The following is a 27,767-nucleotide window of genomic DNA, read 5'->3' as shown; positions in this document are numbered from 1 at the left end:
ACCTACACAAATCCTCACAGACTCACCCTACCATCTTGTGAGTAAATGGTTAGAATGTATCCAATATACTGCAAACATGTACATTTAGGAATGAATAACCATTGGTGGAATCCTAGGCACACATCTGTTTTAGAGTTCCTTGTACTGATCTATGTGCTTGGTATCCTTTATTGGAACAGCACAAACAGCATCCAATTGGATCACAGTTAGGGAGTTCTTAAATAAGCAGCATCCATGCCGTATGTTCTCACTGCTGACATGATCCGCACTTTAGGTTACTTTTGTGTGTTGTGTGTCTGCACAAGGTTGAAAGGAGGTACTCTACTTAGAGGGATGTTAATTGTAAAGCAACACAGGATCCTCCACAGAATACCTATGCATAGGTCCTTTTGAGACAAATGCCTAAAGCCTATGGTGCCCAATGCTGCTGCAGTTATGGGCCAATGGTGCACCCTTGATTGTCTGAAGAAAGGGTGCATGTCCACCGTAACTAATAGGGATTGTGTGAAAGGTGTGGGAGGTTGAATGAGAAGGATTTGCATATGCTGAGTAAGTAAAGTGTTTTTTTAATATAAATATATATCCATAGACGTTAAAATCATCCATTGAAGTGTACACGTACAATCTCACAAATTTTAGAATCATTGATGCATTACCCCAACTGCAGACTTAGAACATATGGTTACTTTTCAACACTCCCCAAAGTAGTAAGAAAGAAAATATTTAGGGATCTTGTTTGAGTCTATAGAATGGTTCCAGGTGATATAAGGACTATAATGAAAAAGTGGAATAAAAAGAAAAGGCTGGTCCACGCAATGTTCTCTGCAGCGCTGAGTCATAAATTGACTTGTGATGACTCGGATTTCATCTTGGCAAGAGAACCCAGACGGGCTCCTTCCTGATTGGCTCTCAAAATCTGGTTAATGCAGAACTCACTCTCCTGTCCGACTTCAGTTAGCCGTAAGTCGAATTCTACCACGGTCTTGTTGTCCGACATGCCTTCCATCAACTGTTTCCCACCGTCCTGGGGATAAGAAACAAAAGACAAAGTCAACTCTGACTTCGGAACATCCCACAATACAATAATAATAATGACTTTTCCCATAGCGACTGCTACCAGTTTTTGCCTTTAAGTAGCGACTGTAAGGAACAGATGTTATTATTACCCAATTTAATAGTACCCAATTTAGCGAATGAAAAAAGATGAAGGGCATAGTTAGCACTGTTGGGTTTTACACCATGGGCTAAAAGCAGCCATTAATGGACACACTGAGCTATAGAACAGTAGCAACATCTTACATCAGAATGAGGAGCGAGTGAGTTTGGAATGAAAGATATTTGCGGTAACAAGACTGTTGGACCTGTACACAAAATACAAATGATCAGAGAAGCAGGAACGGGAAACTAGAGATTGAGTGGGAGGGGGAGGGGCCCCAATAGAATACACAGGTGAGAAAAGAAGGCATAATGCAATCATATATCCTATAAATCATGCAAACCTCCCACACATAAGCATAGATGATAGCAATATACAGGGGAAGAAAATAAGGTAAAGAAGCGATAATGCAGATGGGCATTTCTAGGAGAGATTTCTCTTTACAGCACCTTTCGCTCCATTTTTATGAGCCCTCATACCCCCCAAATGTTTTGCTTTTATGTTGTAATCTGGCCTGAACATTCTGCAGTGAAGCCTTTTGCTGACTGTTCTGGGGAAACTGACATTCCCTTCAGGCTGTCAGTACTGGGAAACATTGTTTCCCTTAGTCTTGTTACATTGTTGCCACTTTTGGGAGCCTTTAGAATTGCATAATGCATCTTACAATGCAGTACAATGGGGTACACTTTTTGTTTTGCCCTAGACTCACACTCAGAGGATTTGTGCTTACTTTCGGTGTGCCTAAGGGACAAGTTGGTGGCAGCAGTTAATGTTTGCTCTTTTTTGTGTATTTTTATTTAGCCTTACCGTGTTTGGCTACCTACTGTGGCTAGTGTTCAAACATGTTTTTTTTTCATTTGCCCATTGTCTCTCTTGTCACTAACCCTTCTTCCTGACATGTAAGGACAGGAAACCCATTATATGGACTTCCTGTCCCCGGGAAAGCTGAGGGCTTTCATGGGCTACTCCAGGGCCATGTGTTTTGCTGCCAGGAAGTGGGTTGCGACTGTCTAGTCTCAACCCACAAATTGCTTTCAGTGTGTCTGAATGGTATGCATAAGCTGTGCCACCAGTGGTCCTGATTGGACCACTGCTGGGGTGTGTGTGTGAGCCAGATCATAGATTGGCTAGTGGGAGTTTCGACTCTTACCTACCTTTTGTATGAGAAGAAGACCCTTGCACCTGGTCCAGAGATATCCTGGAAGACACCTAAAGGAGCCAAGTATCCCGTCCAGCTGCAAAATGTGTGAGGAGACCATAGACCATCTGAAGAATGCCTGGCAACAAACTTCTGCTGCTTTCCTCGAAGAGCCCTGTCTTGTAGGTGATCTCCAGAAGTCCTGCGAAGTAGCGTCGACCGTTGGGGTGGTGGGACCAATCACCCTCGACATCAGCACGGTGACCTGGGAAGAAGAGCCGCAGAAAGGGCACCTGATCACACAGTGGCTGGACTGCTCTGAATTTGGGCTACTATGCTGCAGATGTCGCTGTTGCATTGCACTGCATTGAGGCCCAGAACTTTGGGGATCAACAGCATGTTCTACTGGACTCATGTCTGCCGAATTCCGTGGTTCCAGCATCAAGAGGACCCGGGATACAAGGCAAAGTCCGACCGTGACAAGTGAGACCCTCTGCATCGTTGGGCATCCATGGCCGTCATCCAAAACAGCTTTCCTGCACCCAGTCCTGTGCTGAGAGGGGTCCTGCATTCTTCGTCCTGAAGAAACTGCATCAGCAATTGTTGCAGACAGGAGAAGTGTTCGAACCTGCAACCCCTGGGTACTAAGGCCCAGAGCTGAGGATGGCAAAAGCGACCTTGGACCATCTTCTAGATTCTTGAAACCTGCTGCATCCTACAAAGAATCGGAGTATGGGGGGTGAATTGTAACAGTACTTACCTGAACCCCATAACTCTTTTTTAAAAATTTGGTAACTTTTGAAACGTTTTGTAGCAGTTTAGCATTGCCACTGCTTGCTCGCACAAGCATTCCAAAAGTGGGGGAGAATTGTATTCACTAAAACAATTTGTCCTCTATCCCTTGGAACTCTTCATTGGAACTCAGAAGCCCCCCACTAACCTTTTCCTATCTCACAAAACTATGTGGATCTTTGATGAACCTTTGGGCATAAGGTCCCATACATTTTAGGGATGGACTTCTAACATTAGGGTGGTATATCTGTGGACCTGTAGTGATGCATACTAATACTTGCCTTCCTTTGCAGGGGATTGTTGTGTATTTTGCCCTACACCAGTGATTGTATGTATGGGCCATTTATTTAATTTGTGTGATACTATGAAAAATGACTACTAGCATGTAATATTGTTATTATGGCCATCAATGCGTATTTGTATAACTGTTTGTCCAAGTGTGTTTCTTGACTTTTCACTGTGTACTCATTGAGGACCCCATACCAGGCTCACCTCGCCTGAGACTTGGCCTTGATCACTCACCTTGCTAGCTTGAACTTGTTTTGCTACAGCTCCCAGAGTAGTCTCCGTCGCTAAACTAGGTTTTCCTCCTACACATCTGTCCACCAGGCCAGAGTATAGAAATCCTGTCCTAACAGGGTTATCCTATCAATCAAGCAAACCTCCCACACATAAGTATACATTATAGCAATATACAGCGACAGAGAGTATACCATGGAATCGTAGGACGCGCCGTGGTACTCACATGGCTGTAGTAGGTAGCAGGGGAGAGATGGGGGAAGCCCCAGTAAAAGCGGGTGAAACTCTGTTTCCGTTGCTCCAGAACTGTCAGGGAAGGGCATATTATGTCCCGTGGTCACACATGAACCGGAATAATTTGATGTAGACACTCCCTTCGATCACTGCAGGGGCAGGGAAGTAGATTTATTCATTAAAACACACTGCCAGTTTCATGTTCGCCATAGGGATATGAAAATCATATACACGGCTCTAAAAGGGGAACTGTCAGACGAGCTTTGGAGGAGAGCAGCGTATCAGGGAGTTCAGTTGGAAAGAAATACCCATGATAGAGCACCTTTTAATAATTACAGGGCACAGGTATGGGGAGCCCTGCGGATTATGTATCTCTATATGCCTGATATAAATTCTATTCTAGCTAAAACAATAAAGTTGGATGATGATCCTGCCACACCCATCCAGTTAATTCAGGAGACTTGGAGGGTGGATGTGGGAGAAGCATGGGATAAGAATGCGCTGATTATTTACCACATGCTAAAGAAGGGACTTCCCAAGGAAGTCCAGCATGATCTAGATAAAGTAGAAGGGGTGGAGGCCAAGAGTTCACCAGAAATTCAAGCACATATTGTGCATTTTTGTAAAAGGAGGCAAGAGAAGGAAAAGGAGAGTATAGAACAGGCAGGTTTGCGCCTAGATACACTTTTGTACAGGCTTATATGATTTGCCATGTCACAATAGGCAGAGGGCAAGCTTGTCCAGAAAATGCTATCGCAAATGGGGAATAAGTATGGAGGGTTGTATGGGATTCAGTGTTGGTCGTGCGGAAGGATGGGCCACGTGTTACAAGATTGTCGAGGCCACAGTATTTTAATGTAGGAGCTCAGCAAATGCAGTCCCTGACTATGCCATATGCCCCAGGTTCTGTGCAATCCCAGCAGGCCTGGGTTGAATAGAACCCAGCGACTGGGGCTGCACAGACCTATGTGATTCAACCGACTATGCCAGCACAGGCACTGGTAGAGACATGGGAGAAAGATCCTTTACCCCAAGGAACGGTCACTCATTACACTGAAGTAAGTATTTTTGGGGGAATCCTTTCCCACTCCCTGCTGCTAATATGTACCAAGAGTAGGACAGCCCACAGGGATCTCTGATGTGTCCAGTCCTGTCTGTTACCACCGATCTGGAAAAGGAACCCCAAATAGGTGTGCAGGTAAGTGACCAAACGTTTTCCTTCATGGTTGATACGGGGGCTACAAAATCGTGCATCAAGGAAGGAGAGTTCCCCTTTGTCAGGTAAAACAATGGACTAACAGGGATTCTATGGGGCCATCCTGTCGGTTCCTTGCACTGAGGATCTACGTATTAAGGTAGGTATGCAAAACATTTCTGCTCCTTTGTTGTATTGCACAGGTACCCCACCAAATCTCTTGGGCAGAGATCTCCTCAGTCGACTCCACATGTCGACCGCTTTCGTGGAGGAAGGTATAGTGTGCTCGACTTCAGATTTGTAGACAGTAAGCAAAATGGCACGTTTGCATGCATGCTGTAGTGACAGCGCAATAAGGAAGGTGCCTGTACATTTGACTTTGTTTCTTTGTGGGGTAATGATTTTTGTTGAACTGGGTCCCGGGAATCAGAGATCAGCCATGGCAGGTACCGATAAGGTTTTTGTTTCGCCTTTTGTACCGCAGGAGGTAACACCAAGCATCATTGTTATGATTCTCCTAGAAGCGATAGTTATCAAGAAGAACAGGGTGGTTCTCTCAGGCACCAATGAGGAAGCCACAGAGTGGTGCACATTTTTGTGCATCAATCCGACCTTCTTGCTAAGGGATGTGTCGAACGAGCAATTGTTCAAAGACACAGAAGACACAGAAGAGATGGTTTTTGAGATTGGGGTCCCTTGCCAGATAGCGATAGAGCAAAAGCAAGTACCACAGACCATGCACATCATTAGAAATAACCCCCACATTGGAAGGATGGTTTGAAAAAAGTGTCAGTCCATTTATGGACCAGCAATCCTCATGACGTGGGGCTGTTAAACAGTGCTGGAGCAGTATGGATAGAATTGAAACCTGGTGCGATATTATCATGGGTTAAGCAGTACCCCATGTCTAGAGAGGTGGACACAGGGATTTATGAGACCATTATGGTGTTGTTGAAGCAAGGCATAATACAACCTATCTAGATCTATCTGCAGCATTCGATACTAGACCACCTTGCCCAGGCTGGTATTGCTGGCTCAGTGCTGGCCTGGTTTTCTACCTTCTTGTCCGACAGGACATAAATACTCTCTTTTCCCTTTTCATTCAGCTTCTGTCCCTCTTTCTTGTGGAGTTCCACAGGGCTCGGCATTATCTCCCATTCTCTTTAATGTATAAATGCAACCCTTAGTAAGCCTCTTTCACTCCCATGGCTTCCGTTGTTACGCATATGCAGATGGCACACATATTCTTATTCAATTGAATCTATTACATTCTGATAAGTCATCTCAGTTCAGGAGTTGCCTAGAGGCCGTGTGATGCTGGATGGCTTCGAACAGGCTCTGATTAAATGGGGGCAAGATGGAGGTCCTTGTGACAGGCCCTCTATCAGCCGCTGCCCTGTGGACCCCTTCCTTTTGGCCTTCTACTTTTGGACATTTTTCCACAGCTGTGTCCGTGGTTAGGGACCTGGGAGTGAAACTGTCATTCTCCCTCTATATGGAGGCACAAATTGGGGCCACCTGTGAGGCAGGCTACTTTCATTTGAAAATCCTATGGAGGGTTCCTCCTTTTATTCCAAAGCATTTTCATGCTCCTGTGGTTGCCTCAATGGTTATGAGTCACCTCAATTATTTAGCTCTTTATATTTGAATCAGCCTTTGTATCTAATCCATCGTCTTCCAAATCAGGCAGCCCGTGTGAATACTGCATCTCCCTTTGGTACACACAACACCTTTTTGCAGGACCCTGCATTGGCTCCCAGTGAGAAAACACATTGATTTTAATTCTCTCTGTGTAGCCCATCGGCTGTTTATCGTCAGGGCATGGAATTTCTTCTAGCCTTCTAGCCAATTTCCAGATTTATGTCCCTACTCAGGTGTTCTGCTTGCAGGATGGCTTTCTTCTGGTTGTAAGAATTTTGGAAAACCATCTTTAGGTGCATTTAGGTGTGTCCTAAAAACGCTTTTATTCTAGTGCTGCCCTGTATCTATTCCCTAATCAGACCTCCAGCACAAAGATGCCCCTGGCAAATGTGTGCTTTAGAAATCTACAACCTTCTGTGTCCCCATGTAACACGGCCATCTACCCTGTGAAGAAGGCGAAAGGGTCCAGTTGGAGGATGGTCCAGGACTTGTGCCCCCTCAGTAATATTGTTGAGGTGGAATTTCCGGTGGTACCAAATCCTGCTACCATTATCTGTAATATCCCTACTGGGTGGACTCACTTCAAGGTGATTGAGTAAAAGAATGTATTTTTCTCGGTCCCCTCACACCTTGGTTCTCTGTACCTCACTGCCTTTATGTATCGTGGTCACAGATTCGAACACACAAGGTTGCCCCAGGGGTACTGTGAATCTCCAAGTGTTTTCAACAGGGTGGTTCAGATGAATTTGGGGAATTTACATGTGTCCATTACAGTAATCCAGTATGTGGACGATTTGCCAGTCTGTAGCACTTCAGAAGAGCAGTGTCGAGGCAATTCAATAATGCTCCTCATCCTGCTTGCAGAGACGTGGTACAAAGTGGACAAAGATAAATTGCAGTACTGACAGACAGAGGTAGTATATTTGGGGCAAGTGATATCGCCCGCAGGAAGGAAGGTAATGCCAAAGAGAGTCACTGCACTTCAGAATACGCCTCACCCCGTCATGGTAAAACAAATGCAGACGTTTTTGGAACTCTAACTATTGTAGATATTATATCTTTGACTACTGTAATTATGTGAGGCCCTTACTACAGGGACTTAAGGAAGTGCAGAAGGTGAAGGGTCCGATAGAATAGTCTGAAGAAATGGTGAGGAGCCAAAGAGTTTTGGGGTATGAGGTTATTCTATTGAATGCCTCCTGTGACATTTGTAGCCAAGCCAGTGAAACCTGATGACATTGTCCACAATTGTGCAACATATGAGGGAGAAGAGGAAGAGAGGACGAATGTTAAATCAGATGCTTTGGAGGTGAGGTACTTTTCGTTGATGGGTCCTCGACAATCAATCAGGACACTGGTGAGAGGCATATGGGTACAGCTGTTGTGTGCCTTGGGGATGCGGAATAGAAGGCCAGACTGAAGAAACGTTTGCCTTTGCATTACTCTGCGGAAGCCGCGGAACTAGTGCCACTTAGAGGCGCAAGAAATTATTAAGGGGAAGGCAGTCACTATTTATTCTGACTCTTGAGTATGTAACCTCTGCTCTGCATTCAGGGTTATCAAGGTGGCAGAGAAGAGGGCTTAGGAGATCTGACGGGGCCTCTGTCTGGCATGCTGCACTGCTAGCCAGACATATTTGTCATTTACAGATTACCAGAAGCTGGATATGCCAGCTCCATACACTGCAGTCCCGTTGCTTCAAATCATAGAAATGAAAGGCAAAACACTTAAAGAGTAACAGGTGCTTTGGGCAAAGAGAGGATGTGCCCACTCTCCCACGGATATGCTTTGGAGACAGGAGCTGACAGGGAAAGTAGTAATGCCTGTATAATGGCTTCTTGTGGCTGTAGAGCAACTACATTACCCGTCCCACACTTCCCAATGGTAAATTACAGCATAGCTATAGGAGGAATGGTTTATACCAAACCTCCAGGAACAGGTAAGTAGATTTGTAGGAAACTGCATAGTTTGTAGGGAATTCAATACTGGAAACACCATGAGGTCAGTAAGAGGAGTTTTGCCTAAGCCCCCTGGGCTATTTCTGGAACTCCATATTGATTTTTCCGATATGCTTGTGCAATGTAACAATTATCGGTACCTTATGGTCAAAGTTTGCCCATTCTCCCGGGGACTTGAAGTTGGTCCTTGCGTTTACCCTGATGCTAAGTCTGCAGCAACATTTCTGATGAGGGAGGTATTTCCATGGTGGGGAATTTATGCGGTCTTGAAGTGTGACAATGTAACCCACTTTTTTAATGCCTTGTTCTCAGAAATCACTTCACTGTTAGGAATCAAGCACAGGTTGTGTTCAGTATACCACCCCAAGGCCAATGGAATCGTGGAGTGGTTAAATGATAATGAGTTATTTATATAGCACCTTAATCCAAAGCACTTTACAGAGCACATATTTACATACAATATCACACAACCCAAATTGGTACTCATTTAAATGGAATTCTTAAGGTCTGTTTGGGAAAAATGTGTAGTGATTTAAGTAAAAGGTGGTTGTACTGTCTGCCTTTGGTTTTGTTTTATTTAAGGAATCAGCCAGGTAAAGAGCATTACCTAAGCCCTCACGAGATCATGAGGGAACGCAGATTACACACACCGCTCACACCTGCACACACCGCATCAGATGCACACAAGTCAGCAGAGGTCCTGGGCGAGGAGTCTTGGGAGTAAGAAATGTTGATGCTGATTTCTTGGACAGTGAGGACAAAGTAAATGTAAACCTGATAGTAGATGCACATGGTTTTGCTGCAGCAGATAATGTATGGTATAGCCATATGAGGAGGGTTTGGACAGAGAGAGATCTGTAGGATTTTGCTACATTTGTTCTCTCATGCTCCATGCTTCTGGTGTCCCTATTCTATTTACCTCGAATGAAACAGAGTTAGCAGATGCACTGTGTCTAGTGCCCCTAGCTTTGTGCTGGGTCCAAGGGCAGTTCCAAGTGCAATCAGGCACAGCATCTATTTTACCTGTTGATGAATAGATGTTCAGCTACAGATCATAAAGAGCAGAAAATGTCTGGTGGATGCAAAGAGTCCAGTTGAGTTTAAAAGGGGCTATTATCCCCAATAATATCAAAGGGTGAAGAGTTGCAGAGCTGGAGGGATGAGGGGATTATTTGGACAAGGGATGGCACGTGAAAACAAAGAATGTGGAAATGTGTCACACAAATATTTAAAACATCCGACATGGCTCAAGTAGCCAGAATACCTGTTAAGATACAGACACGTACCCATTTTTCACTGTGTTTTGAGGGGGATGGCAGTGTCTATTGGCACAAATGGGAACTACAGCTGCATGCTTCGCATCATTGACTTAGTTGGAGGTACAGTTGCACTTCTGGAAATGTTTTGAACTTGGGGACCTTACGGCTACAGGCAGTTACCTCCAGCCTGGCGAGGTGTGTGCAGTTTAACCACGTTACATGTGCCTGTCCTTATTATTCCTGAGGAACATTTGACCCTTGGCTTCCTGATGCTCAAAGATACATCCGTGCCCCTTGTCCCCTGTAACCCTTGCATCCTTTGTATTATGACACATGGACACATCAATGACTCTGTCTGATCATTGAAAGGATGGACTATTGCGATGGACCAAGTGGTCCAATTACCTTTTAGTGTCATCTTCTAAAGCTTTAATGGATATTCCGGAACAGTATTGGTTGTTTAGTTGTATGGAAGAACAATTTACTTACCCCTGGTAACATTCTTTCGACTGGATGTTCCTCCCAAGTATTCCTCATCTTTAGATATCTTCCCTTCCAGCTTTAGTGGATACAGAATTTGTTTTCAGCAGTGGGTGCTGCGCGTCGATGCGGTCTACTCGAGTACCCTCCAGGGCTTCCATCCCTGGGTCGGTATATATAGCATGTGCAGCGCCCATTGGGTCAGTTCTGTTTTTACGCCTTCCTTTTGTAGAAATACTGGCATCAGTGAGTCCCAGACAGTACCAGACTTTGAAAGAGTGTAAAGTGTAATAACTGGAAATTCTACAGTGGGGTAGGCTGGGGGGACGATGAGGAATACGTGGGAGGAACATCCAGTTGAAACAACGTTACCAGTGGTAAGTAAATTGTTCTTCAAATGGATTATGTCCTCCCACGTATTTCTCATCTTTGGATAGACATCCAAAGCAATGTTAGGTCTTAGAGGAGGGAGTAAGAGTGTTCAGATTCAGGATTTGTCATGGACAGCTTTCCCAAATCCTCCAACCTGGCTAGAGAATGAGTCCAGACAGTAATGTTTTGTAAATGTATGAATGGTAGACCAAGTGGCTGCCGCACCCCTCTTTGCAGAGCAGAAGATTTCACCATATCACAGAAGCCAAAACAAGGATTGGCACAGCTGAAGACGCAATAGAAGCATTGCAAAATACAGTGACAAACATGGCTAAAGATCTAGGCACTGTCAAACTGAAATGTAAAGATTAAGAGGCGGCATCACGCCCGAACAACATACGCATCATAGGGGTACCTGAGGATGCCTTGAAGGAACCTATGTGGCTAGCAGTTAAGGAACTACTTAATGACCTGCTGGGAAACCCTGGCTGGTCCTCAATGTTCGTTGTCGAACGGGTGCACAGATCTCTAGCAGCGAGGCCCAAGCCGGGCACCTTTCCCTGCCTTATCATAGCACGGCTCATGAACTATAGAGACCGAGACATGGTTCTGAGAACAGCAAGGAAGAAACAGGATCTGAAGATGGGGTCCAGCGTCATCCGTATCTTCCCAGACTATACCTTGGCAGTACAGCAGGAACAACGTACATTTATCGGAGTAAAGAGACTGCTTAGGTAGCGCAGGATACCGTATGCAATGTTATATGCAGCCAGACTACGCATGCAATGAAAGAAAAAAACATACTTCTTTACATTTCCTGAGGAAGCTGCACCCTTTGTTGAAGCTAACATTCTGCTACCTGATAAGCAGCCATCGGAAGAAGAAGTAAATTGAATGTAAGGCAACAATAGCATTATAGAAAACATTGAACTTGCTGTACAAGCTGACTATTACTGTAGATACTTGGCAATCGATGGGATAGATAGATGTGCGAATTGAGGCTGCATCGCTTAGAGCATGGGTATAAATCCTAGGCACATGAACAGCAAGATTCATCATGATGGTTTGAATTGGTCTGCGGGAGGCACTGGGCAAGAAGATATGTGGGATTGGGTGGCTAATGAGCAGTGACCATATAGCCGCAACACCCACTGACGCACTCTGCTCGTGATTGAGCGCTCACTGTTCCAAGTACAATGGGGACAACCTTTTGATCTGTAGATTGTATGAGGCTTGGAGAACAGTGGTACACATAGATGGGGTGTCAGATAAAGACACGTCTGCCCTGTGGACTATGCAATTTATAATGAGTGTTGGCAACGTTAGTTAGCGGTTTGGAAGGGACTCCGACAGACAAGGCTTAAACATTATGCACCGAACCCGGGCCGCCAAGGCAGCGGTCTCCCCCCCAATGCAAGTGCATAGTTTCGTTGGGGAAGGGATGGGTGGGGTAGGGGGGTTTCAGTGGCCCAGCATAATCGAAGTTTGGGGTACTATGAGGGTGCGGGTTGTCAAGGGTAGTTGGGTTGAAAAAGTTAAAAAAATGCACAGACTAATTGCAACATATTACTACCATGCTAGAAGACTGCAAGGAACTGTGACGGTGGCATAGGAATGCATAAGAGATAATGGTTGATAAAGGAGTGAAAGGAATAAAAATGTTTAGCTGGAATGTAAGTGGCCTGGGTGCACCTGTGAAGATGAGGAAAGTTATGGCGTACGTCAACAGACAAGGCGCACAGATACTATTCCTACAAGAAACACATTTGCTAGTCCACCAGGCCCGCAAGTTTGCTCCCTGGTGGGGAAAACATTTTTACACCTCCTACTCTACAAGAGCTAGGGGGGCCATGATACTGATTCCCAGGTCACTCCTGTTTACTCATTACGTAACAGAAAGTGACCCCTGCGGTAGATACGTGGTAGTGCACAGGAAATTTGGCAGCATAGAAACGCTTATGATCAATGTGTACGGCCCCAATATCGATGGTCCAGAGTATAACACAGAGGTCTTTCGTAAATGCGGCAAATACCCGACTACCCAGGTAATATGTGGCAGTGATTTTAACACCATTTTAGATGTGGACTTAGACAGAACATCAAACATTCCTAGATCACTGACAAATGCAGCACGGACGATACACACACATTGCACAGATATGGGACTGAGGGATGTCTGGCACACATTGTATGGAACTAATAAGACCTTTACCTTTTATTCATTAGTCCACGACATGCACTCTAGAATAGACCTGTGGCTAGTTTCTCAAACAGTGATGGGCTGGGTGTCGGAGGCCAAGATATTGCCTAGGACGCGGTCAGATCATTCCCCTGTATCTCATCTATTAGATATCCCAGAAGGGTCCCCAGAGAAAGCGCCATGGAGATTCAAGGCTGCGGCACTACTAGACCCTGTCTTTAAAACTAGTATGGCACAGCATGTTACCGAGTTCTTTGAAAACAACGAAGGATCAGTGACCTAAAAGGCTGCATTATGGCAAGCGTTCAAGGTCTACATACGGGGAATGACCAAGTCTACAGAACTTTGGGTACTCCGGGACATAAGAAGGGAACTCAAAAGGAGAGAAGAGACACTGGCCAGACTACTAGCAGTGCACGCTCATAGCCCAGCACCACAGATTGCCGTGGATATTAAAACACAACTAGATAAGTATTGGCGGATAGGGAATTGCGTTATTTGGATAGGCCAGCAGCTGCACGTAGATACGGAGAACAAGATAGACCGGGCAAACTCTTGGCATACATGGTGCATAACGAGAGGGGCAATACAAACATCCTGTGCATCACTAAGTCAGACGGGATGGTGGTCACTAAACCTGAGGTAATCCATGAGGTATTCTATGATTTTTAAGCCAACTTATATTCTCCCCAAAGCGTAGCCATAGATGGAGATATTGATGACTATTCGGCAAACATACATACCACACTACTGTTCGGGGAAGCCCGTAGTGCCTTGGAAGCGCCGATAGCACTCAGTGAGATAAAGGAAGCCATAAAGAGCCTCCCGGGTGGCAAGGCACCGGGCTCAGACGGGTTCAGTGCAGAATTCTATAAGGAATTTGCAGTAAAGCTAGCCCCCCGTCTCTTGAGACTATGGGCAGAAGCGCTGGAGTTCAGTGTACTACCAGACACAACACGAGAAGCGATTATCACCCTACTATAAAAACCTGGGAAGCCACCTGAGGATTGTGGGTCATATCGTCCGCTGTCCCTTATAAATACCTATGTGAAAATATTTGCAAAGATACTTGCTACCCGATTGAACCCATTGATGCCATATATGGTGGAAGATTGGGTGAATGATATGTCCTGGACGAATGATAATGAAGAGGTTTATTCTAGCTTGCTACCTTTGACAAATCGTCCGAAAGACATATGGGGAGGATTCCAGCAATATTTACTTAACAGAAACAAAGAGGAAACTGGTCATGACGAAATGGCATGATGCTTGAACTGTAATTCCATTGAATATATGAGCCAATGTACCACATAAATCAATTATATGGAATGTATTGTGGCAACTCTGTGCTATGTTAAATAAAGTTTGAAACAAAAAAATAGATGTCGCCATGCCCCTTGTGGAATGAGCTCTCAGGCCTTCTGGGGGATCTTTGCCGGCCAATCTGTAGCATTCCAGAATGGCAAGAATTATCCATCTGGACAATGTTTGTTTTGCAACTGGAAGTGCCAATTAGTGTCCACTATAACCGATGAAAAGTTTGTCATGTTGATGTATCTTTGCCATCCGTGCTATGTAAAAGCTCAGGGCACTTCTGGGTTTAAGCTTATGTAGCCTTTCCTCTTCCTTGACAGGATCAGGGGGTGGGTAAAAAGTTGGTAGTACAATTTTCTGGGATAAGTGAAAATCTGATACGATTTTTGGCAAAAAGGAAGATTTAACTTTAAGGAAAACCATGTCCTTGTAGAAAATAGTACATGGAGGCTTACTAGATAAAGCCTGCAACTCACTCACCCTGTGGACTGACGTCAAGACTACTAACAGAATGGTAGTCTCAATGCACATGAATGTAGAGGCTCAAAGGAGCACACATTAGACATTTTAAGACAAGATTCAGGTCACAAATAGGCACTTGAAAAGGCGTAGGAGGGAACATGTTAGTAAGCTCTTTAAAAAATTGTTTTGTAAATGGCAACTTAAAATATGATATCTCCTCTGATGTGCGTTTGAAGATTGAAAGCACTGCCAAATAGCCTTTAATAGTTCCAATCTGGAGCCCCAGGTTTGCTAAATGCACCAAAAAAGATAACACTATAGGTGTATTGCACTGAAAAGGGTCCACATCCTTTTCCCTACACCAGTTGCAGAATGTATTCCAATGGCAGTGGTACAAGGATTTTGTTGCTGTCCTTCGGGCCGAAAGCAAAATCTCCATAACGTCATCTGGGAGGTCCCAATCCTTATATCTCAACCTCTCAGAAACCATGCGTGAAGGTTGAGTGTCTTGACCTCTGGATGGAGAATCCGACCCTCCTCTCGTGAGAAAAGGGCCTCTCTTTGTGGAAGATGCATTGGCGGGCAAATGGACATGTCCAGAAGGTCCAGGTACCTTGTCCTCCTAGCCCAATCCAGAGCAATTAGGATCATGGGTTTCCCAACTTACTGATCACGTGAGGGATGACAGGAACTGGAAGAAACGCGCATAGGAGTGGAAACTCCCAATCCACCACAATCGTGTCTTCTAGAGCGCCTCTTGGGGGAAATTCTTTGGAGCAGAGAAGTTTGCACTTCCGGTTGACACTGGTCACAAACAGATCCACTTGAGGGGTTCCCCAAAAGTGTGAAGATCTTTTGAAGGACTTCCTGAGCTAGTTCATACTCGTGGGAGACTGTGCTCTGCCTGCTCAGAGCGTCTGCTGCCATGTTCTCCTCTCTGGCTAGATGAACCGCTGATATAGAGATTCCCTCTTGAATTGCCTAGAACCAGAGCTGCATCGCCTCTTTGCACAGTGGTAGTGAACCTATGTCTCCTCTTTTGTTGAGGTAGTACATGGCCACTGTGTTGTCTGTCATTATTAGGACATTCTTTCCCCGTAGAGAGGACAGAAAGGCCTTCAGCGCTAGTCTGATTGCCCTCAGCTCCAAAAGATTGATGTGTAGTTTGGGCTCCGATTGAGACCAACTACCGCTGACTGTTAGATCGTTGGCATGACCTCTCCACCTCGTGAGCGAGGCATCCGTCACTACTGTTATCTCTGGCCATGGTTGCCAAAAAGTTTCTCCCTTCAGAATATTGTCCTTGCAGGCCCACCACAGGGGATGCTGCGCAACTCTACTCTGAACCTGAAAAAGGTCTGACATCTTGTCTGGGAATTGAGACCATTGAGTCCTGAGGGCCCATTGGAGGGATATCATTCTCAGACAAGCCTCTGGCACCAGAAAAATGCTGGATGCCATGAGGTCAAACAACCTCAAAAAGTCAAAGGCCGGAAGACGCTCGCACTCTTGAATTTGGAGACCATCTGCAGAATGTATTGAGCCCTGAACCTCGGATGGCGAGTATTTTCCCAAGGATGCATCCAGGACTGCTCCGATGAACTGGAGTCTTTGAGATGATATCATGTGGGACTTCTTGGAATTGAGGGAGAAGCCCATTCTGTGGAGTGAGTGGCAGGTTACGCTGAGATGTTCCAGGGCCTTTTCGGGAGAGCAAGCCCTGATCAGCCAATTGTCCAGGTAGGGGTAGATGTGAATACTCCCTCTCCTGAGACTCGCTGCCACCACCGCCATTAACTTGGTGAAAACCCTTTGGGGCGGAGGTCAGCCCGAATGGCAGAACTCGAAACTGATACTGAGAACCGCCAACGGCGAGCCTCAGGTACTTTATGTGCTTGTGATGGATTGACTAATTAACATACAGAGAGAAAATCCACATTTAGAACAATATTCATTTCATTGTTAGTTGTTTAAAAAAAATGATGTACTTAAGGAGAAGGGCTTGGATTAGTGCTTGAAAAGTCACTAAAGGAACAACAAAGTGAGAGTATACTCTAGTAGAGCTGAAATTTAATATTAATATACTTGAATTAAGAAAAAGAAAAACCTAAAAACAACCAAAATAATATAACATAGTTCAAAATCATACAACGTAGTTTGTTGAAGGCATTTATACACAAAAAATACATATATACAAAACTGAATTCATAAGACTAACAAATCACAGGTGAAAGAAAACAACAGTTGATTTGAAGTAATCATAGCAATTATCTAACAAGGTTAACTGATTTGCAACAAAAGTGGAACAATTCCTGCTGTGAAGACAAAGAGTCAGGATATTGTTTTGTATTAATCCTAATAGGATGTAGTCATTTATTCTAGACTGTAGACCTGTTCAATATTTGGACAGGTCTCTTAATTTGTCAACTGCCAATGTGTGAAGATGTGTTGAATCTTTTTGAAAAAGTAGCCAGTGCTGATGTAGAGAGTACTGAAGACGTAGTCCAATGTTGGACTATTAAGCACTGAAAAACACTTTTCGGCTATGCCACTGGTTGATGGCATCTATGTACAACCTTGTGATGGATTGACACATAAAAGTAAGCTTCCTGAATGCCCAATTACACCATCTAATCCTGGAGCTGGGGGGCCTGAAGCATCTGAGAAAGGGCAACAATCTTGAACTTGCCCTTCCTGAAGAGCTTGTTCAAGCATCTCAAGTCTAAGATGGGTCTCAATCCTCCGTCCTTCTTGGGGATTAGGAAATAAGGAGAGTACCACCCTTTGTTCCGCTCTGTTACAGGTTCTATACCACCTTTCTTTAGCAGGCTCAAAATCTCCTGCACAAGGAACAGATCCAGAAGTTTGAACGAGTGGCTCCCCGGTGAATGCTTCTGAGGCATTTTTAGAAAAGGGAGGCAGTAACCCTGGGCTACTGTTTCCAATGCCTATGCATCTGAAGTAATATCCTGCCATTCTTGAAGATGCTGTGCGAGTCTGCCATCCTCCGGGGTCTTGTGGGTTAAGGCCTCCGAGAAGTTTTGAGCCAGCTGAAGCAGCGCTGATGGTAAAGTAGCTGTTATTTGGGCGGACTTGGCACCCCTCCCTCGTCCACCACAAAGGAATCTTCTTTGGTCTGTTTGACTATCCAGTCATCTGGCCCTTCCAACTGAGGAGTAGACGCCAAAGGACATACCTCTCGAAGATCTTCAACAGGGGTGAGATGGTTGTGGCCGTCTGATAGTGGCACCAAGGGATTTGGCTGCTGCCTTTTGTGGTCTGCAGCTTCTCCAGACTTTCATCAGCCTTGCTGCCAAAAAGGTGAGTGCCGTCAAAGGGCATGTTGAGGAGTCTAGACTGTACGTCCGGCGCAAATTCCGACTTCCTCAACCACGCAAACCTGCCATGGCTCTACTGATGCTATTGGCAGAGTCCAGTCCTGATTGCAGAGACTCACACATAGCCTCCTTTCCGTCTCTTACAATATTCAGGAAGCCGTCTCTTCCTTCCCATTCGGGAATTTGATCAGCCGCCATAGCTATGCAGTCCCATTTGCAGACTTAAGTGCCATGCTCTTGCCAGATAAAACCTTCCTTGCCCAAGTTTCACAATTCTTATTGTCCCTGTCAGGTGGGATGGTTGGGTATGCAGCCTGTTTGGATGCAGACGTTGCTGCCTGAACTACCAGGCTTTCTGGTGTAGGGTGCTTCGACAAGTAGTCAGGGTCACTACTTTTTGGTGAGATTCTTATTCACTGCAGGACATGACTCAGGAGCCTCCCAATTTGCCTTAACCCTTTTTCGGAAGGTGACATGAAAAGGAAGTACAGCATCCTTCTGTTGACCTTTGTTGAGAATGTCTGTCAGGTCGTCTTGCTCGAATGGAGGAGCAGGTCTGCCCCGTCCCAGAAAATCAATAACTCTCGTCATAAGTTGCCTGTAAGAGGCATCTGCATGGACTGCCAGGTCTGATCTGCCAAACTCAAGTTCTCGAGAGGTGTCAATACCACTTGCAGACTGAAGGTTTTCATATAAGTCTCTTACACTAGAGTCTTCTGAAATAAGGGCTTTGGGGACATTGAGAGTGCCAAACTCCAAACCAAAAGGTGGGGTGTCTTGGTCCGATGGCTCGTGCACCTCAGAGGATAAATATTTTAAGAAATCTTTTCTAGGCAATGGTTTATAGGACACCTAAGGCATCAGTGGCTTTGACGCCGACAGTGTCAATTACTTTGACGTCGATGGTGCCAATTTCTTCCACGACTTATGCACTGCCTGAGCCCTCAAATGACTTGAACCTCGACTGGATGGCGTTGTCAACATTTTTTCATCGAGTCGAGACCTCAAAGGTTCTCAATGGTCCTCCAGTTTGCATCCCAAGCTTGAGGGTGTGAAGGATTTAGCCATTTATGCAGCGCAACATGAGCATGGTTTTCTTCTTTTTCTTTTGAGTGGGAAGTGGCCTCCTTTGCAAAAACATTTAGCATTTTCTGCCTGAACTCCTCCCATTGTGCAGGAGTCGAAATGTTGTTGGACAAGCTACACTTCTCTCTGGAGAAGAATAGGAGGAACTCGAAAGAGACCTATAGTGCCTTTGCTTCACCTTCTTGGAAGAAGATGCAGAATGGTGAGACCCACTCCTAAAGCAGAACCACTTTTCCTTCAAGGAGAGTCGCCTCTCGACATGGGCGTAATTTGACATGGCCTATAATTTGGAGGGAGGGCAGGGGGGCTGCAATCAACAAATTATGTAATTGGACAACACGAGCCCGGCTGGGGTGCCCAGCAAGGCTTGCGCTGTCTCATAACATAATGCTGAGATGCCTGGCAGCCACGCTGCAACACATTTAGGGCTGGGATGCCCTGCATGGCTCATTCCCTCACCATGGCTGGCCTGACAAAGTCAGCAGCCCGGGTGCTGAACTGGGTGTTGCAGGGCCTGGCCCCTGTGCTGCCACGCTAGCAGCAGCACTTGCAGGGGCCGCGGCTCAGAGAATCACTTTCCGGCTTTGCGTTTGTGCGACACACAGACAGGAACTAGGAAGCTCATTCAGTTTGCTGGTTTCCATTTGGAGGTGCGTGAGTGCGAAGAGCTTAGGTCGGTGTAACATGAGACGTGGCCCGGGCAGCATTTGAAAGCAGAGCAGAGATACTTATTTTTTAAAATAATTTTTTATTGTATTTGCGTATGTTTGTTGGTGGGATGGGCTGCGGGCTCACCCTAGTGAGGGCACGTATCACATTTGGACAATGTGAGCAGAGCTCACAGTACACATTAAGGCCCCGGGTATGAAGACACACTAACAATAACAAATGGTGCATTCTCTGTGGCAAGCCACAGCTCTGCAACGCCTCTAAAATTAGTCTTTCCACTACTAAAGCTGCACTATCCAAATTTCAAAATGAAGTTGGCGGAAGGTGCACCCTCCCCAAGTAGAGTGGAAAGCGTCAAGCTGAGAAAACCTGTCACCTAAAACTGTCATCCTGTGCAAATTCTGTGAAATGAAGCTGAGTGCTATAAGCCTTCCAAACATGGTGAACTTTTGTTAAGCAGTTTTTGCTATAGGCACGCAGAAGGAACCGTATACATTTTCCCCCTGCCGCCATAAATAATCTTCACCAATCTGGCAAAAAATATTTCGAGTTTTGCAGATGCCTATTCAGGTGGTTTGGTGCAAATTACTAAATGGGTGTCATGGTTCAGGTTACAGGCCACCAAAAACTGCTTCACTTACCAAACTAAGCAGGGGAGTACGCAGCATTGTAAGAGTGTGGGGGGAGGGGTGTGAGCAACAAACTGCAGTGTGTGGAATGCCACATGGTCTCATTGGCGCCCCCAAACCGCCCACATTCAAGCTTGTGTCTCTGTGGCATCTAACAACTCGGCCAAACTCTTTAAAATCTGCAAGGAGCTGGCCATCCCTGCTGCAGTTACTACCCCTCCTGTTGCCTCCCAGGCTCTTTGCAATGCCCTTGCCTCTCACTTCATTTCAAAAACCCAGGACATCCTGTCCACCCTCTCCACCCACACCCCTCCTCTCCCCTCTCCATCTGTGCTGGCTGACCCTCCTTTAGCCACCCTCCCACCATCCTTCTCGTCCTTTCCTCTTCACCCCTGATGAGGTCACCAGAAAAGTTTGATCTATGAAAGCCTTGTCAAAACAGGTTCATCCCTGTTCCTCTAAAACCATCAAGGACCACATTGACACCCTTGCTCCGGCCCTTGCTGATTTTTGCAACCACTCCTTTGCCTCGGGATCCTTCTCCTCCCCTCTGAAGCACTTCTTTGTGCATGCTCTTCTCAAGAAACCCACAGCTGATCCTTCTTGTCCAGCTAACTATCGCCCAATATCCCTTACTCCCTTTCTTGGAAAACTCATGGAAAAGTTGGCCATCTCTCAGCTTAACCTTCATTCCAATTCTGTTGGCTGTCTCCATGACCACCAGTCTGGCTTCAGAGCTGCCAGAAGCACGGAAACTGCTCTCCTGAACATCCGTGAAGATCTGCTCTCCAACCCTGACTCTAACACTCCCTCTGTCCTCATCCTCCTCGATCTCTCTTCTGCCTTCGACACGGTCAACCATACCATCCTGCTCAACCGTCGCCGTAAAAACCTAGGTATCACTGATCAGGCTCTGGCCTGGCTGACCTCTTTCCTCCCAGGTCCAACTTGGGTCCTCCCTTTCATCTATCTTCCTCTCTACCTATTGTGTTCCCCAGGGGTCTAACCTCTCGCCCTAGCTTTTCAACCAATACCTGGCAACTCTCGCCCACTGCATTGCCACTTTCTGCTCAAATTTCCAGTGCTACGCTGACGACACACAACTCATTTTCAGGCTGCTCTCTGTCACTCCCTCTCCCTCCCTCATCTCTGATTGCCTAACTGCCATTCAAGATTGGTGTTCCGCCAATGATCTTTGTCTGAATGCCAGCAAGACAGAGATCCTCCTCATCGGCACACCTTCATCATTCTTTCCCCTCACTCTCTGGCCGGCCTCCCTTGGCTCTCCTCCTACCCCCACCTGCGAGGCTAAGAACCTCGGGGTCATCTTTGACTCCACTCTTTCCTTCTCCGCCCACATCTCTGAGGTCACTAAAAAGTGAAATTTCCGACTGCACCTCCTCAGAGGTACTCTTCCTTTCCTCTCCTTCCCCCAGAAGCTCATGGTATCCCAAGCTCTGGTTCTCTCTAGCTTGGACTATTGTAACAGCCTCTTTGTAAATCTACCTGCCTCCACTCTCTGCCCTCTGCAACTAATCCAGAACAGGACTGCAAGACTTGTCCTTGGCCTCAAGCCCTGGGATCGTATCTCTCCAGCTCTGAAATTTCTCCACTGGCTCCCAGTGGATGCAAGGATTAAATTCAAAACCCTCTGCATTGTCAACAGGGCTTTCTGGGGCCTGGGTCCAAACTACCTTCAGCTATCCCTCCGAAAATACCTCCCCTCTCGAGCTCTTCGCTCCTCTACCTCCAACTCCCTCAGGGTCAGTCTTTTTTCAAAGAAACGAGCTGGGGGTAGATCTCTGTCTTCGGCTGGGGCCTCCCTCTGGAACAGCCTCCCTGTCACTCTAAAACTTGAGGAGAACCATCTCTGGTTCCGGAAGCACCTCAAGACCTTCCTCTTTTCTTCTGCCTTCGCTCCCCCTCTCCCATGCTGATCTGTTCTCTCTTGGCATTGTGCACCTGGCAACCCTCTGTCCTTCGGGCCCAGGTACCTGCTCACCCTGCCACCCTCCTGCACTGCCTCCGGGCCACCCCTTGCACTGGGGTCTGTATCTGTACCCATATAGCCCCCCCTTTTCTTCCTGCACTTATCAGACCTACCCTGTCTGCTGCCTTAAATCTAGCACTTGCAAATTACTGGCTGCATTACCACTGTTTGTTTCCTTTATTATTTATTTATTGTTATTTATCTGTTTCTCCTCTGCTTCTCACTTTCCACTTCTCCCTCCTTCCATGCACTTTTCGTCTCCCCCTCTCCCATGCACTTGCACGTTCTCAATGTCGCTGGGCCTAGTAAGATTGCTGTTTTGTTCTCCCCTGTTCCCCTCCCTTGCCTTGTCGCACTTTGAAACACTTGTGTACGAGCGCGATAGAAATAAAATATCAATCAATCACCCCTGCCCCAATCTACTTTTTTGAGAACATTAGTGGAAGATGGCATTTTAAAACACAACAAAAAAAATAAGCAGGATCATTCCAGATGTAGGAAACCCATCTATTAGAGCTCTGTATAAGCCCTCTGAGGCAAAATACATGCATACTTCCTAATTATTATATGGATTAGACCAACAGACGTGACTTCACAGAAAAGCACATGGCAAGGCGCATCATCAGTCTGTTACTTGGAGGCACCATTGAAATGACTTCAGAACAAGTTGCCATAAATAAGCCAAGTGACAAATAACTCTGTGGTGCAAAATACCTAAATTGCACTATTGTAATATGTGGAGAAACTCTATAGTCATTAGGCTTTTCCATTATAATACCACGATACATTAACATATGCTTGAAAGTGAATCAGAGTCACTAACAGAGCTACAGATAAGGCACAATGGGCCTCATTACGACCCTGGCGGAAATCGGAAAACGATGGCGGAAATGCAATACCGCCATCGAATAGCGCTCGGTGCGACTATGACCCGTCACCGCAAAGTACGAAGCCATTAGCGACACCGTAGTGAACGCCAACGCTAACTGCGCCAAGTACGCGCGCGCGCGCCATGCCAAACCGTAAATACCACCATGGCGCAAGGGTACGCGAATTCCGACCCTAGCGGACATGTACCTAACGCCATCAAGCATGGCGGAAAGTACCATTCCGCCATGGTGAGAAGTACGGCATCGCGAATCAACCGTAAACGGCCCCACTGAGTGCCTGTACACCGCTCCCTGGCCACAAAGTACAACTCCCCGTAGGTGCAATGAAGTCACAATGCAACCAGTGAAATGTACAAGTCACCCATGCATGCCAACGAACAAAAGAATCACAAGAGGGGCCAATGGGAGCTGCAGGGCACAGATGGCACGAATACAGAAGCCATTCCAATGGACATGACCACAGTCCCCCCCCCCAGAAACGCACGCAAACACAGGCACCTGTGACCAGCAATATTCCGAAAATCACATCATTCCACCAGTCCACCTGGCTGACCGGCATCTGTTACACAAAACCCAATCCCCCGCCCCTGAGCATGACAACATTCAAACAGTCATATTGGCAGCCCCCATCCCTGACCTCACTGGGCTTCGTAGGCAAACGCGCCCAGCACAGTACCACGCAACTAAACTCCGAAGCTGGAACCCAATGCAGATCTCCTCACAATACATCGCTCCCCAAATAGGAATATGCCACATCACTCGCAAAGAAGAACGCTACACGGCCCATATCAGAATAGAAATGTAATGCACAACAAAATCACCAAGCCCATACAGCCATTAGTCCATGAACTCCAAAACACATATCACCATTGTGGGCTGCATCCGCAAGGAATGACCAGCTACTACTTGTGTGACGCCCTGTTCCATCATGGTACACAGAGCCACATTCACGTACGAAAAGGCAACATGGAAGCGCACAGAACCGCAGGGCCGTCCCAATGGGGTGGCACTAGTCCAGCTGAAAGGCCGAAATGTTGCTCCGAGCCACTAGTACTGCGTAAGGGCATGTGGCCCATTGGCGATCGTCCCATAAGATTGTAATGCTGCTCCACTGATTAACACGAAGCAGCAGGTGTCGGGAGTAAAAGCCATCTGCAGGAGTGGCATACAGATGGCAGTGGCAAAAGGGGAGGAGATACCTGTCAACCAAAAGAAAAGAAAAAGAACAGAATGGCCATCAGAACTACATTCGAACAACTCACTTCAATGATCACACTAAATCCACAGCCATATGCATGCTAGCCCACTCCAAAGGATCATCACCACCCCAAAACCACTTGCGACTCATAACCATCTATATCGAGGTGTAAACACCATCACAAACGAGTGTACCTGTGCATGCGTCTGTCAAAACAGAATCCATCAGATGGGAATGTTAACGTGCATGGACACAAGTGTCTGAAGGCGCGTCGAGACAGGGAGGGCTCAACAAGGCCAGATAGACGATGGTCCCACTATGGCAGCCCTGCATCACATAGCGCAGGGGAGGCGGATAGATTCCAAGAAGCCCTGTACATGGCAAACTCTGTATCAAATCACCTGCCCATGCATCCATTCATCATTCCCTCATCCCGGTATAAAAACGCCTGAATATTTACTCACATAACATTAGAAATTTCCATTGAGTCTGTGCGTTATGCAGCCTGCAAAATCCACAGTGCCCCAGCCCGTAATTCCAGTGTTGTGAAGTAACATGTATTTGGGAACGTCCGGCCTCATCGCCCACGTCGCTATTGCGCATCCCAAACTATTCATATCAATCATTGCATCCTCGCCATGGCCCCTGTCTCAAGGACATTGAACAATAGAACGTTATATTTGCAGTCAGACCTGTGGGCATCTCCTCGCCGCTAGCTGAAAACCGAAAGCGCCGCCCTTCGAATTCCTCATTTGCAACATCACGTCGAAAAGGCATCTGTGGCCGTTTGAAATCACTAATTAATCCATCTAGTGCGGCTGTGTGTGAAAATGGCAACTGCCTTCACCCACTAATGGGACGCCCCGCCCGTCGTTGCAACTCAGTACAGTGATGCATGAGGGCCCACCGTTACTCGAGTACTACGTTCCACTGACCCATCACAAGTCTGTTCGCGACTGCAAAGATTGTATGTGAAACAATGGGACCATAGCCGAATGTACATATCAACAAATGTTACACGGCCATCGGGTACAAATACATGATTGCAATAGCAAGATGCCATTCCTCGAATTGCAGCGTTGTGTGCGGGACGTGCTCGGCCAAAGGGGAGAGCAGCTTGGACAGGTGGAATGAATCACCACAGGTGGAGGCCATACAGCCTGAAAACACATAAATTGCACACCCAGTCTCCTCCCACAACCACACCCACTCCGAAATGCTACCGGCAGGACTCGCGATGTTGGCCCTGGGGGACCTGATAGCACTGCAAGTACTCCAACTCCAAGAAGAAGACGAACACCAACTACAACCGGCCGCACGGAGGAGACGCAGGAGGAGGAGGAGGCCAAGGCAGGGCCAGCAAGGGCCGCCAGCACAGCCACTACCACCAAGCAGGCAGCCCGCAATCCCACGCCTCCGAGCACATCCGTTCAACCTCACTGATGAGCAGATCCACACCCTCTACCGTTTGGACCGGGACACCATAGCCGCCATTGTGGACATGACACAGGCTGACCTTGTCAGCATGATAGATAGCCCAACCGCCATCCCACCCCTACTGAAGGTGGTGTCTGTACTCCACTTCCTGGCCACAGGCACCTACCAGCACACAGTCGGACAGTTGCATGGCATTTCTCAGCCACTGTTCTCACGGACACTATTGCAAGTGCTCGATGCCCTCCTGCAGCACGCAGACGACTACATCTCTCTACCACGCTCGGAGCAGGAAATTACCAACACAAAAGTGGGATTCCATGCACTTGCCGGCATACCGGGTTGCATTGGTGCCATCGACTGCACCCATGTGGAATTGGTCGTCCCACATGCCATGGAGGCCCAGTACCGCAACCGAAAACAATTTCATTCCCTGAATGTACAAATGGTGTGTGACTCCGACAGGATCATTACACATTGTTGTGCCAGATTCCCTGGATCAACCCATGATTCTATGGTCTTGAGGAACTCTACTATACCACGCTACATGGAGCGACACGCAGGGAACAGATCTTGGCTACTCGGTGAGTCTCATTTCATGCATGATGATGTGGGGTATGTGATGCGGCAATGACCTGGCAGGAAGGGGGGGGGGGGGTGTGCGTATGTAGCAATGGCATTCCACATCATACGTTTATCGTCCACATACAGGTGATGCTGGGTATCCACTGAAGAGATGGCTCCTCACACCAGTCCGGAACCCACGGGACCAGCATGAGGAGGACTACAACCATGCCCACTCACGTACCCGTGTAGTCATTGAACAGGCATTCGGCCTACTGAAGACTCGTTTCCGCTGCCTCAGCAGGTCTGGCGGGGCACTCCTGTACCGCCATGTGAAGGTTGCAAAGATGGTCATGGCATGTGTCATGCTCCACAACATGTGCGTACGTAGAAATGTGCCCATGCCCCCTGACGCAGAACTGCAAGCACCTGATGATGGTCATGATGAGGGTGGGGATGTGGCAGCACCTCAAGGAGTCTGCGAGGCACCGGAGGCCCGTGACATTCGTCAGCATCTCATTGATGCATGCTTCTAGCACTCACGCCTGGTGGCTGATACATGGACACGGGACTCGTGGCACTGTGTGTGTCTGGTACATGCACAATATGGACTGTACGCCTATGATGGCCTAGTACACAAAGATCATTGTCCACACATCTCATTGGTTGATCGTGCACTGTTTATGGCATATGTGATATCATGTTGAACACCCTATCGACCCACCACCCAAGTGAGCCCAACACACCCCCTCCACCCTCCTACCTCCCCCCCGAACACCAGTGTCCAAAGATGCTCATTGTCAGTGGGCTGTCGCTATTGCAAGCCCCCTCTGCGGGTATCAGGGGCACCCCTGCCTGTGGAGCGCAGGTTCCTCCCAGATCTACGTTGGGGGCTGCCCTGGACGGAACTTGCAACGGATGATGTCTCTGCCTGCTCACGTCCATGCATGTCCCTAAGGGTTTGTGAGAGCTCAGTGAGCACACGGCGCACTGCGGCAAGTTCGGCACATACGTCTTTGGACGTCGCATGCAGTTCCCCCCTCAGGCTCTCGGTGCTTCTCTCCATTTGGACTCTCAGGCTCTCGGTGCTACTCTCCATTTGTGCCCTTAGTGTCTCTGTACTTCTCTCCATTTCTGCCCTAAGTGTCTCAGTTGATGTTTCTATGTCTGCCTTAGTGCGCCCACATTCATCGGCATGGTCCTTGAGGAGCGTGGCCAGTTGCTGCTGTTGCACGATTAACTGGTCGAG

General features: G+C 46.9%; 1 protein-coding gene across 1 annotated transcript in view; it reads right to left on the bottom strand.

Moving 5' to 3' along the window:
- Positions 1-545: 545 nt before the first annotated feature.
- Positions 546-27,767, bottom strand: part of TCTE1 (t-complex-associated-testis-expressed 1) — a 271,125-nt gene continuing 243,903 nt past the window's right edge. Inside the window, exon 5 of the mRNA XM_069608866.1 lies at positions 546-1,024. Within this exon, the coding sequence (XP_069464967.1) occupies positions 836-1,024 (189 nt within the window). The 3' untranslated portion in view covers positions 546-835. The remainder of the gene's footprint in view (positions 1,025-27,767) is intronic.

This window comes from Ambystoma mexicanum, chromosome 4q (assembly GCF_040938575.1).
Source record: "Ambystoma mexicanum isolate Mex_15411 chromosome 4q, UKY_AmexF1_1, whole genome shotgun sequence".
Classification (NCBI taxonomy): Eukaryota; Metazoa; Chordata; class Amphibia; order Caudata; family Ambystomatidae; genus Ambystoma; species Ambystoma mexicanum.
Note: the sequence above shows the minus strand (reverse complement) of the source record. Positions and strands in the feature narration are given on the sequence as shown.